The following is a 12568-nucleotide window of genomic DNA, read 5'->3' on the forward strand; positions in this document are numbered from 1 at the left end:
TTAAAAGTTTTCTGATGATTGTCCCACCCGTGACAGCATTTTTTCCTTAATTTGTATCGTTAAATTTCTTAAACTTAATTCCTGATTGCATAGTTGTAACCAATAAACATTGATTTAAACAGATATGCTGAGTTTATCATTGATTCACCTCCCAACTCACAGAGTTTTTCCATAAATCAAACTTATCTCAAGCTCCATGTCCTTTTTTTGTCCCACCCGTGACAACACTTTTAACATTTAATAAAATTGTCAAAAATATCCATAAAAATAATAAAAAATTAGTAAAATGTTCAGCATCTTATTAAGAACATAGTTTAAATTTGGTTGTTAATTTTTATGTATATTTACATTGTTACACATGTGTGAATACCAAAAAACTGGTCAAAGTGTCCCACCCGTGACAATGGAATGGCCCAGATGCAGGAGGAAGAAAAGGCTACAAGCAGTGGCCCCTCCAAGTGCTTTGCCTCCATGCCCAAGGGGCCCGCCTGGCTCTGCCCCCTCCCAGCCGTGTCCCCCCCCCCCAATGGAGCCAGGAGGAGCAGCTCTGAACAGTGAGCATGCAAGTGCACAGCCGCACCTCTGGAGGCTCCTTCGTGGGACTGAGCTCCCCTGTTGCCGCACTGCATGTTCCTGCCCCATGGCTCTCCCTCCAGCTCTTCGGCTGAAAGCGAAGGTTTGGGGGCTGTCCTGCCGGTGAGTGGGCATTAATGCGCAGACTCCCTTCTTTCAGTGCAAAGCAAACATGATCGCCCCAAGAACCTTCCAGCCCAAAAAAATGATTGCTTTTATATTTACTTGCCGTGAGCACCAAGAGAACTTCAGTCCTATAGGATGCCATCATAGATAATAGTCTGTGACTTAGCAGGTAACTCTAGAAAGTGAGCTTTCACCAATCTGCTTCTATTACATCATGTTACAAGAATCAGGTAAATTTAAACCCAGAAGCTGCTACTGAAATTGGCAGTCTAACTTCACTACGATTGTGGGATTTTGTAATGTGAACAGATGTCTAACAGCAGAACTTGAGCTGGAGCCAAGAAGGCATTTTAACGTAAGAAATCACAGAGGCATTAACATGATAATTAACAAATGCTAAAAGCTGTGTTTTGAATCGGTGACCTGGAAGTGAGCTCCTCAAAGCAATATAGAATGTGTGTGTATGCATGCGTGCTTTTGTTTTAAAAATCATCTTTTGCCTATCTTGTTTTTAGAGATTTCTTACATATTTCCTTTCTCGCCGAGATTCATGAATATCCCACAATGGATATTAGAATTACCAGTAAAGGTAAGGGACCCCTGGCCATTAGGTCCAGTCGCGGACGACTCTGGGGTTGCGGCGCCCATCTCGCTTTATTGGCCAAGGGAGCCGGCGTACATCTTCCGGGTCATGTGGCCAGCATGACTAAGCCGCTTCTGGCGAACCAGAGCAGCGCACGGAAATGCCGTTTACCTTCCTCGCCGGAGTGGTACCTATTTATCTACTTGCACTTTGACGTGCTTTCGAACTGCTAGGTAGGCAGAATTACTGGTAGTTAACACCAAAACCCTAGAGAAACCTTCACAAAACCCAGTGTTCTCATTTGAATCTGAAATGGGAGCTAAATAAAACCAATGCAGGAGGAAGGTTCTGTGAACGGCCCTGAGACCTTCGGGTATAGGGTACTATATATATTCAATCAATCAATCAATCTTCCAAGTCTCTCCAATGTTTAGCAAAGGTGAAACAAGTGTCCATCAGCCAACAAGGTTTGTTCTTCAGGTCCTCATAGTTGTTGACACACAAGTTTACTAATGGGAGGTGTGGATCTTCCTAATAACCTGATGGATAAACTCTGCCTTGGAAAACCGCTGCTGACAGACAAAGCCATCACATGTGGTGGTAGTTCTGATCTACTAGAAACCTCCTCCAGGTCAACATGGGGCTCAAAAATTCCACAGCTCGGTGGTAGAACATTTATCTTGAATTCCGAAGGCCCCGAGTTCATCTCTGTTGTTTCAGATAAGAGCTGGGGAAAATGTCTTATTTGAAAACCTGGAGAGCTGCTTCAGTCAGAGTAGACAATATTGAGCTAGATGTCTGGGATTTGGTCTAAGGCAGCATCCTGTGGTCATCATTTCCATAGAGTTTAAAAGAAAGGTTTCATGACCACTGCACCGTAAAAATAAACATTCAATATATATAAAAACCAAAACCAGAGCCAATGTGTACAAAATATGTATTACAGCTTACATCGGTTGGCATTATTTACAGTGAATTTTTCATTCAACTATTGATTCTAAACAGATGATAGAAGAGACCTGTCTTACAAGATAATTGTCTGTCTTGATAAAACTTCCCTTCTTGGATTTGCATAGGGCCTAAGTATATTACTTAAATATTTACATTAACCATAAAAAGGAAAATAAACTGGTTCGGGTCATTTTCAGAAAATGGATTTTTTGTACAGCCAGGTGTATTTATGTTTGGACAGCAGTTTATATAAAGTTGTCATGAATAGCCATTGATGCTATGAAGTAAAACATTAAGATGGTTGACTTAGAACTTTGATATGTTGTAGGCGTAATCCATTTGGATTAATGCAACCAAAATACAAAGAAAAATATTAACTGTAATTGTAGACAAACTAATTGGGCTCATTTAAATTTGTTAAAGTAAATATTAACCACTATTGCTTTATAGCACTTAAATCAATACTTCAGCAAAAATTGAAAGTTCACTTCTTGTGAGTTTTTAACAGAGCTCAACATCATATTTAAACATACTTATTATCTGGGATTGGGCCACATTCTATGTTGCTGTACCCCCCCCCCCAAAAAAGTGGAATAATATTTCAAATTTGTAAGGTGGTGAAGAAAGAAGTATCTAAACAGTAATAGCGGGTATTCAATAGTTCAAAAATATTTAATAAACAGTTCAAACTAATAGTTACGAGAAAAAAGGTTATAGCTTTTTTTTTTTTAAAAAAAAGCATACCAATTTAAAAACACAAATAGCTCTCCGAATTAAGCAGTTCCCATTAAATGCTTTAAATAAACAGAAAAATTGCCATCACCCATAATTAGGATTTGTGCTTTGAAAGAAACAAATAAAAAAGCTGAAAACAATGGACAAAACATGCAGTACGATAACCCTTTTAAATTGCCAAGTTTGCTAATCCAATAGGTTTTATAAGAAGTGGCTGTATTTATTTGAATATGTAAGAGCGTTCATGTGATGGTCAATCTCTTGTGTCCATGATTTTGGATAGAAAGATTCGTAACTGTACAAATATAAACATAACCAGTATTATGCAGAGATAGTTGTCTACATAAATATCAGCAGCTCCTGCGGAGAGAATGAGCTCATAGCACAGTACATTTTCATTCAACCCTGAACTGTGTCCAACCAGTCTGGAAGAGAGCACCATCCCATTGCTCGGCTTTACATTTCATTGGACAACACATTGTGATGAATGGCTGTAGGATTGATCGATGCAAAGGCTACCGTCATCTTCCTTTGTGGGAGAGAAAAATGCCGAGGCTAAAGGAAAGAGTTTGTGGCACGCCAGCCGATACTCATCACTCTGGGTGGGGCTGGCTCCTAAGCTGCCATCAAGTAAGGACTCTAAAACTGTTGTTAAAGTCTGAAGATAGAAAAAAAGAAAAGATTGTTATTTTTAAGTTGGGGTGTCTTCCACAAAATTATCCCAACAGAAACACCCCTCCCTATTAGCTCCTCTCTCAGTGTAGGGATGCTGCAGCAGATCTTTTTTCTTTTCTACTGGAAGTCAAAATACTGTTTTCTTGCATGTTTTCTTTAATTCTCTAAGAGGATGTTTTCTTTAATTCTCTAAGAGGAATTAAAGAACCTTTTAATGAGGGTGAAAGAGGAGAGCGCAAAATATGGTATGAAGCTCACATCAAAAAAACTAAGGTCATGGCCACTGGTCCAATCACCTCCTGGCAAATAGAAGGGGAAGAAATGGAGGCAGTGAGAGATTTCACTTTCTTGGGTTCCATGATCACTGCAGATGGTGACAGCAGTCACGAAATTAAAAGACGCCTGCTTCTTGGGAGAAAAGCAATGACAAACCTAGGCAGCATCTTAAAAAGCAAGACATCACCTTGCCGACAAAGGTCCGTATAGTTAAAGCTATGGGTTTTCCAGTAGTAATGTACGGAAGTGAGAGCTGGACCATAAAGAAGGCTGATCGCCGAAGAATGGATGCTTTTGAATTATGGTGCTGGAGGAGACTCTTGAGAGTCCCATGGACTGCAAAAAGATCAAACATATCCATCCTTAAAGAAATCAGCCCTGAGTGCTCACTGGAAGGGCAGATCCTGAAGTTGAGGCTCCAATACTTTGGCCACCTCATGAGAAGAGAAGACTCCCTGGAAAAGACCCTGATGTTGGGAAAGATGGAGGGCAAAAGGAGAAGGGGACAACAGAGGACGAGATGGTTGGACAGTGTTTTCAAAGCGACTGGCATGAGTTTGGCCAAACTGCGGAAGGCAGTGGAGGATAGGGTGCCTGGCGTGCTCTGGTCCATGGGGTCACGAAGAGTCGGACACGAATGAACGACTGAACAACAACAACAAAAAGGATCCCTGGACGTTAAGTCCAGTCAAAGAGCGACTATGGGGTTGCGGCGCTCATCTCACTTTTCAGGCTGAGGGAGCCGGTGTTTGTCCCACAGCTTTCCGCGTAATGTGGCCAGCATGACTAAACCGCTTCTGGTACAATGGAACATTGTGATGGGAGCCAGAGCGCACGGAAACGCCGTTACCTTCCCGTTTATCCTCTAATACAGTGGTACCTCGGATTACATATGCTTCAGGTTACATACTCCGCTAACCCAGAAATAACGCTTCAGGTTAAGAACTTTGCTTCAGGATAAGAACAGAAATCGTGCTCTGGCAGCACAGTGGTAGCGGGAGGCCCCATTAGCTAAAGTGGTGCTTCAGGTTAAGAACAGTTTCAGGTTAGAACGAATTAAGTAGAAGAAGAGTTTGGATTTGATATCCCGCTTTTCACTACCCAAAGGAGTCTCAAAGCGGCTAACATTCTCCTTTCCCTTCCTCCCCCACAACAAACACTCTGTGAGGTGAGTGGGGCTGAGAGACTTCAGAGAAGTGTGACTAGCCCAAGGTCACCCAGCAGATGCTGTGGAGGAGTGGAGACGCGAACCCGGTTCCCCAGATAACGAGTCTACTGCTCTTAACCACTACACCACACTAACCAGAGGCACCACTGTACAGGAGTGGGGAAGCTTCGGCTGAACTACAACTCCCATAAGCACTAGCAAGCATGGCCAATGACTAGGGGTGATGGGAGTTGCAGTACAACATAAGAAGGACTAAAGGTTCCCCACACCTGCTCATGTACATGTCACCTCATGCACTGTTCACAACGGCATACTATCTAGAAACCTCAGTTTCACAATCATAATAATGAATTAAAGGTAAAGGTACCCCTAACCGTTAGGTCCAGTCGTGGACGATTCGGGGGTTGCGTGCTCATCTCGCTCTATAGGCCGAGGGAGCTGGCGTTTGTCCGCAGACAGCTTCCGGGTCATGTGGCCAGCATGACTAAGCTGCTTCTGGCGAACCAGAGCAGCGCACGGAAACACCGTTACCTTCCCACCGGAGTGGTACCTATTATCTACTTGCACTTTGACGTGCTTTCGAACTGCTAGTTGGCAGGAGTTGGGGCTGAGCTCACCCCTTCGTGGGGATTCAAACCGCCAACCTTCTGATCGGCAAGCCCTAAGCTCTGTGGTTTAGACCACAGTGCCACCCACGTCCCATCAATAATGAATTACCTTCACATTTTTGTCTGTCATAGTTTCATCTAGTTTAGGTCGCAATGCCAATAGCTTTCTCTTGTCTTGAGTTGTCCAGGAAATACATCATCTTGGCACCTGAAAAATAAGTGGCATAGATTAATGTACAGGGAAACCATTCAAAGAAAACAATTCAAAGGGGGAACTTATGATATGTTTTGCTTCAGTTTTCACCAACGCTAAACATGCATTGTGCGCACTGTAAAAAAAAATAAAAAAACAAACTTGAAAAAATAGCAAGGCAACAAGGACAGTCCTAATCAGCAAGTTACAACAAAGCAAAGTCCACCATACTGGATCCAAAGTAGCTCAATAAAGTAAATTTAATATCAATAGGTCCAGCCTAAGCTGCAGTAGGGCCAGAGAGAAGTCAGCAAAATATGACCTCAATTTTTTGAGATTCTTGGAGGGGGAAAAAACCTTACTTCACTCAGAACTGGGTATCTGACTTCAATTTCTCATTGCAAACCATTATACGTTGAACTCCATTAAGTCTAAAGGCGAACCATGACACAAATTAAAATTTGAATATATTTTTATTTGCCACAGGTACTAAAGCAATTAATGAGGACAAGAGAAAATTAAGTTCAATTATTCATTGCTCATTAAAGTAATTAAAGTAATTTAGCTTTGTAATTTTGCTGTGTATTTAACAATAACATGACTTTTAAAGGGCAGCGAATGTAGCAAGATCCAGCTAACGACCTGAAATTGTGAGTTACGGTCCGGAAGCCACTAAGAATAGTCACCACACAAAAGAAAAAGATAATAAAGTAGAAAATCCCATGGGAAAGACCTGATGAAGTAAGGGGAAGGTATTCTAATAATAGAAGACAATGGGGATGGCAGAGATGGAAATCCTCATCCCATAAAGCCTGGTGGTAGACTAATCACATATATAAAACAGCAAAATGATGAAGACAACAATTAGCAATGTTTCTTCGGTTCTCACAGTCTTCATTTAGGCCAGGCATGGCCAAACCTGGCCCTCCGTCTGTTTTGGGACTACAGTTTCCCCTCATCCCTGACCACTGGTACTGTTAGCTAGGGATGATGGGAGTTGTAGTCCCAATACATCTGGAGAGCCAAGTCTGGCCATGCCCGATTTTGACTTTCCTTCCTTCTGAACGTGGAAGTGATAATGCCAGGAATCATCTAATGAAACTGACCAGCAGCACATTCCGGACGGTGGAAGGGCGGGCTGCTTCACACCAATCCATCATTTAAGTTATGGAGTTCATTGCCACCAGCTGGAGTGTTTGCCAAATTCTCCAATTCACGGAGAAAGAAATGTACCATTGCTATTAGTCATACTGATTACATGGACCTCCATGTTCAGAGGTACTCTGCCTCTGAAAACTAATGGCTGTGGAGCAACAGCAGACGAGAGATACTGAGCTGCTTCAGATGACCAAAGATGGAGCGGATCAAGCCAAGATAGAAACGGGTCTTTTCTCACCCCGGTATGGTCCCCCTTCATCACACACACAGCCCAACAAGATAATGACAAAATCTACCAACAGCATACAAATCAATATGGCTAACCTGATTCCAAAACACCCACCCCCCCACTCACACAGGAGAACAAAGAACACCACAGCCAACTGCAAAAAGACAATCACGCCCCATGCCAACCCCGACCTCTCTCACCACCAAAGGAGCACAAGCGAACAACAGAGAAACCTACACAGACAACGCTGACACCAAACTCTACACATATTAAGTGAAACAGAAACATCATCACCCTACCCCACCCATCTCCCCATCCCACCCCCTCTCTCCCATCTCTCCCTAATGTCTCAACAACAACAACCGATTTGTAAAAGTGTTATATGGAAAAATACGAGAGAGACATTGCATTACCTCTGTAAACCAAGAAAATCTTTAATAAAAATATTTTTTAAAAAGAACGGGTCTTTTCCTGTGCATGTAGCCCCTTCATTCCTCCTGCCTCATGGGCATACCCTCCAACATTCCTCACATGAAAATAGGGAGATTTCTCACTCCCCCACAACTGGGCCCTCCTCGACTCACCATTTTGGGGTGCCCCCACCACCGCAGACCATTTCCTATCAGAAGGAGGGTGAGTGCCGCCACCAGCACACACACACACACGTCCTGAGAAAACCCCTTAATCCCCAATTTTATTTTATTCTTCGTAGATTTGCAGAAAGAAAAACACAAAACCAATACTAAATTTTTAGAAAGGGGCAAGATTAGACCACGGAACACACAAAGCATTGTTTTTTAAAAAAATCAAGACTCCTCTTCCTGCTTTTCCTTTCCATGAAATCTCGCAAGGGGAGCACTCTTTTCCTTTATCTCCTTGGAGCCGCCAAGATGCCTTCAAGGCTGAGGAAGACCAGGATACTGTGGGTCACTTCAGCCACGGCCATGGTCGTATTGGTAAGCACAGAAGCATCATGGTAATGCTGGACGCCTGCACCACCACAGCATTAACTTTGATATTATTAACTGGTTATTTTGGAAAGGCTGGTATGAGACATTCTGTCCCACGGTCAACCTGGAAAAACTGTGGACACTTGCAGTGAGCAGACAAGGCTCAAGTAAGCCAAAAATCTGCCGGGATTATCACCTGTAAGTGATGTTGTACGCTCAGGTTATTATACAGTCCTGGGCAAGGGGAAACAGCCCAAAGAGCCTGTCGTTGCGAAAGCAGAAGAAAAAAAGAAGTTGGTGGAGCTTGTGTTGCTAGTAGCATATAGGACTTCTCTCTGTGCTCAGATTTAAATAAACAGCTTAAAAAAAATAAAATCAAGACTCCTTGCACTCTGCTGCACTTCCCTTTCTTCCTGCCCTCGGCCCGCCCCTCAGACAGGCGTCACACAAGGCTGGTGGGCTCCGCAGCCCTCCGTCCTTGGCCTGCTCTCCAGCAGCCACTTTGAGCAGCCCAGGGGAGGAGGCTAGCACCAGCGACCAGAGAGAAGAAGAAGAAGAGAGGAGGAGGAGTTTTTGGATTGATATCCCGCTTTATCACTACCCAGAGGAGTCTCAAGCGGCTAACATTCTCCTTCCCTTCCTCCCCCACAACAAACACTCTGTGAGGTGAGTGGGGCTGAGAGACTTCAGAGAAGTGTGACTGGCCAAGGTCACCCAGCAGCTGCATGTGGAGGAGCGGAGACACGAACCCAGTTCACCAGATTACGAGTCTACCACTCTTAACCACTACACCACACTGGCTCTGGGAGGCAATGGGATGCTCCCTTGCAGCGTGGCAGCTCAGGCCAAGCACCACCACCTCCTTCCTAAGCTTGGCGGCAGCAGCATAGGCAGAGGACAGGATCAAATAAAAAACCCGGAATGGCTTTCGTAATTTCGGAAACTGTTCCTGGAAATTAGGGACCTTTGGAAGGTATGGAGTGAATAAACCAGGAAGTCTCAATGAAGCAGAGCATCTCTGTTTTATCTGAACTATTGTTATCAGCTTAGAAGACAGAGGACCTTAAAGAACTTGAAGTATCATGGTGACTGACCAACTTCAAGCTGCCTTCAAGCCTCCTTAGAGGGAGCCTCCTAGAGGTTTATGGTTGTCAGGGGCAGAGTCTTGGGCTAGACGGACCTTGGTCTGTTGAGCAAGGGTCTTCTCCTGCACCTAATTCAAGTCCTACAATAAACACAGGCTTGGCATAATGTCGTCCTTTAAAACACAAATAAACCAACCTGAATAGCAGTGCCGTATTGGAGGTAGAATTGCGTCTGAGAAATTCTTCATTGAAACTTTCCAAATCTTTACTAAAAAATCGTCTGCATTTCTTGGGTTAGGACTTTGTTCACAAGTTCTGGCAAATTACTATGGTCAGACACTAAAAAAGTAAAACAAACAAACAACAAAGCCATAGTTGTTACATCTGACAAGAGTGTACCTCAGTGTTCCAAGCACAGTTTCATAGCATGCAAACAGCAGATTTATCTATACTTACCACATTTGGAGAATTAATTAAACAGTCATGTAGCACGGGTTATTACTGTCAATAGCAAAAGCTCTTTTAACCGACTGCAACATTAAGAGAAACTTTCCTGCGTAAATACAAGAATAAAGAACTAGTTTTTATAATGTTATTTACATTTGAATAATATGGTTTGTATTGCTATGTTAAAACCATTCTGCACACACACTCTCACTCATGTGTCACATGCAAAATAAAGGAGACCTCTATTATTTATATACAGGTGAAACTCGAAGAATTAGAATATCGTGGTAAAGTCCATTTATGTAAGCAATTGTTTTCATTAGCTACTGGAGTTTAATATATGAGATAGACTCATGCATGCAAAGCGAGATACGTCAAGCCTTTCTTTGTTATAATTGTGATGATTATGGCGTACAGCTGATGAGAACCCCAAAGTTGAAATTGTTAATTGGGGTTCTCACCAGCTGTACGCCATAATCATCACAATTATAACAAAGGCTTGACATATCTCGCTTTGCATGTCATGAGTCTATTTCATATATTAGGTTCACCTTTAAGTTGAAGTACTGAAAGAAATGAACCTTTCCACAATATTCTAATTTTTTCGAGTTCACCTGTAATGCACCTGACAGCTTATGGACAAGGAAAGGCCAGGTCCCTGCCCTATGGGTCTGGCCAGAGCTGAAGTGAAACGTGGGTCCAGCAATAAAATACAGTGTCAGAGAAGTTAACTCTTTATTCAGAGAAGCCCCAAAAGGTGCAGGCCTAGTGTCTGAGCAACTCTTCCCAGTAGGTCTTGCCCGAATGAGGCAGTTGCGAAGACTGAAGGTCCCACTGCTCTCTAAGAGCTCCTCCTCTCCAGAGTCTTCCCAAGCAGTCATAGACTGTGTCTGCGCACAACCAATCTCTGTCTGCTCTTATTTCTGCGTGTTCTAGATGACCAGAGAGAAGTGGTTTGCAGCAGGATGGGGAACTCTCTGGCTTCTTCAGGAGCCTGTCTCCCCTCTGCCTCTTGACCAGGGGTCAGCAAACTTTTTCAGCAGGGGGCCGGTCCACTGTCCCTCAGACCTTGTGGGGCCGGAGTATATTTGAAAAAAAAATATGAACGAATTCCTATGCCCCACAATAACCCAGAGGTCATTTAAATAAAGCACACATTCTACTAATGTAAAAACAACAGCCAGGTCCCACAAATACCCAGAAGTGCATTTTAAATAAAAGGACACATGCTACCCATGTAAAACACGCTGATTCCCACACCATCCGTGGGCTTGGATTTAGAAGGTGATTGGGTCGCATCCAGCCCCGGGCCTTAGTTGGGGACCCCTGCTCTTGACCATGCTTCTGACACCTCCTCCCAGTCTGCTCCTCCTTCTCCCTCTGACCGATCATTGCCATCCCATCACCAGTCCCCTGGCTCTGAGCCTTCTTCCCCTGGGAATTCCCTTGGGAGTCCCCCAGTTGTTGCCTCCCACCACTCCTCTGTGCCCAGCCAGCCCATTACAGGGGCTACACCAAGAAATAGGCCTGAGGCAGACAAGAGAGAAGGGGCAGGTGAATGGAGGCAGGGGTAGATAGTTGAATGTAAGTTATTTAAGTTATAGAAGGTTATGAGAATGATGGCGGTGTAGCAAAGACAACACAGAAAAGGTGAGGAGGAGGATTGAATGAAGTAAGGGAGATGGCCTTTGGGGAGGAGTTTCAGGCATAAGTGGCAGCAAATAAGAAATGGTGTTGTTTGAGGTGGCAGGAGACCTTTGGACACTGAGGATTGTGGAGCTGGACCAATGAAACCCCAATACAGGGATATGTTGGTATACAGTCATACCTCAGGTTATGGCTGCGTCAGTTGTGCGGCTTTTGGGTTGCGCACTGCACCGAACCCAAAAGTATCGGAACGGGTTACTTCTGGGTTTCGGTGCTCGCGCATGCGCAGAAGTGCTAAATCGAACTTTGTGCATGAGCAGAACCCCCAACCCGCGCATGCGCAGATGTGCCGCTGCGAGTTGCGAATGTGCTTCCCGCACGGATCACGTTCACAACCCAAGCATCCACTGTATAAAAATTGAGGACAAGGGGGTGGGAAGATCTTGACAAGAAGCTGGTGCAGAATATGGGAGCAAAAAGGTTGCCAGTACAGGGATTAAGGACAGGCATTATGAGCAGAGAGCAGTAAGAAAATTGAATAATTTGAGCAGCAGTGCCGGATAGTTTGTGACCAAGGTGGAGACAATGGAAACCCAGTAAGTCAAGCCCAAGATGACTAGTGATTTTGCAGACAGGTAACCTGAAAACTAATAATGGATAAATCTACACCATGTAAGTATTACAAAATCATCCTGTTATTCACAAATCTCGTTTCACAATTACATATACTTTACCTTTCCTTAAATAAATGTCAATGCTAAAAGATGTGTGTCTATGTTATCAGCCACAAGATTCTTAAGTGGTATAAGGAACTTAATAGCTTCCTCTAATGGATTGCCAACCTGCCAAAAGAAATTCAAGTTAGTTATAAACTGGAGTCATACAAAAAAAAAAGTCTCTAAAGATCAAGCTTGCAATAATCGTAATGATGTATTTTGCACACAATGTATTTATAGTGTTTATCATAGTTGAAAGCTAGTCAACGAAAACAGGTGAGTTGTATAAATACTTAAGAAGGAGCTTGGCATCTTGGACGTACCTTGAGCCTCCCAACAACTATAATATAATGGTACTTTAGGAATTGCAAAATGCCCAACAGCTGTTCATTTTCTTTCCGGGATCCACCCTATAGAGGGAAACTGAAAGCAAGTTTCTGGTTCAAGG

At 43.4% G+C, this 12568-nt stretch overlaps 1 protein-coding gene across 1 annotated transcript in view; it reads right to left on the reverse strand.

Moving 5' to 3' along the window:
- Positions 1-3375: 3375 nt before the first annotated feature.
- NAA16 (N-alpha-acetyltransferase 16, NatA auxiliary subunit) overlaps positions 3376-12568 on the reverse strand; it is a 33819-nt gene continuing 24626 nt past the window's right edge. Inside the window, 12 exon segments of the mRNA XM_033154486.1 lie at positions 3376-3484; positions 3486-3626; positions 5805-5840; positions 5842-5903; positions 9507-9525; positions 9527-9581; positions 9583-9649; positions 9767-9781; positions 9784-9801; positions 9804-9863; positions 12139-12159; positions 12162-12246. Coding sequence (XP_033010377.1) covers positions 3425-3484; positions 3486-3626; positions 5805-5840; positions 5842-5903; positions 9507-9525; positions 9527-9581; positions 9583-9649; positions 9767-9781; positions 9784-9801; positions 9804-9863; positions 12139-12159; positions 12162-12246 — 639 coding nt within the window. The 3' untranslated portion in view covers positions 3376-3424.

Source organism: Lacerta agilis, chromosome 7 (assembly GCF_009819535.1).
Source record: "Lacerta agilis isolate rLacAgi1 chromosome 7, rLacAgi1.pri, whole genome shotgun sequence".
Lineage (NCBI taxonomy): Eukaryota > Metazoa > Chordata > Lepidosauria > Squamata > Lacertidae > Lacerta > Lacerta agilis.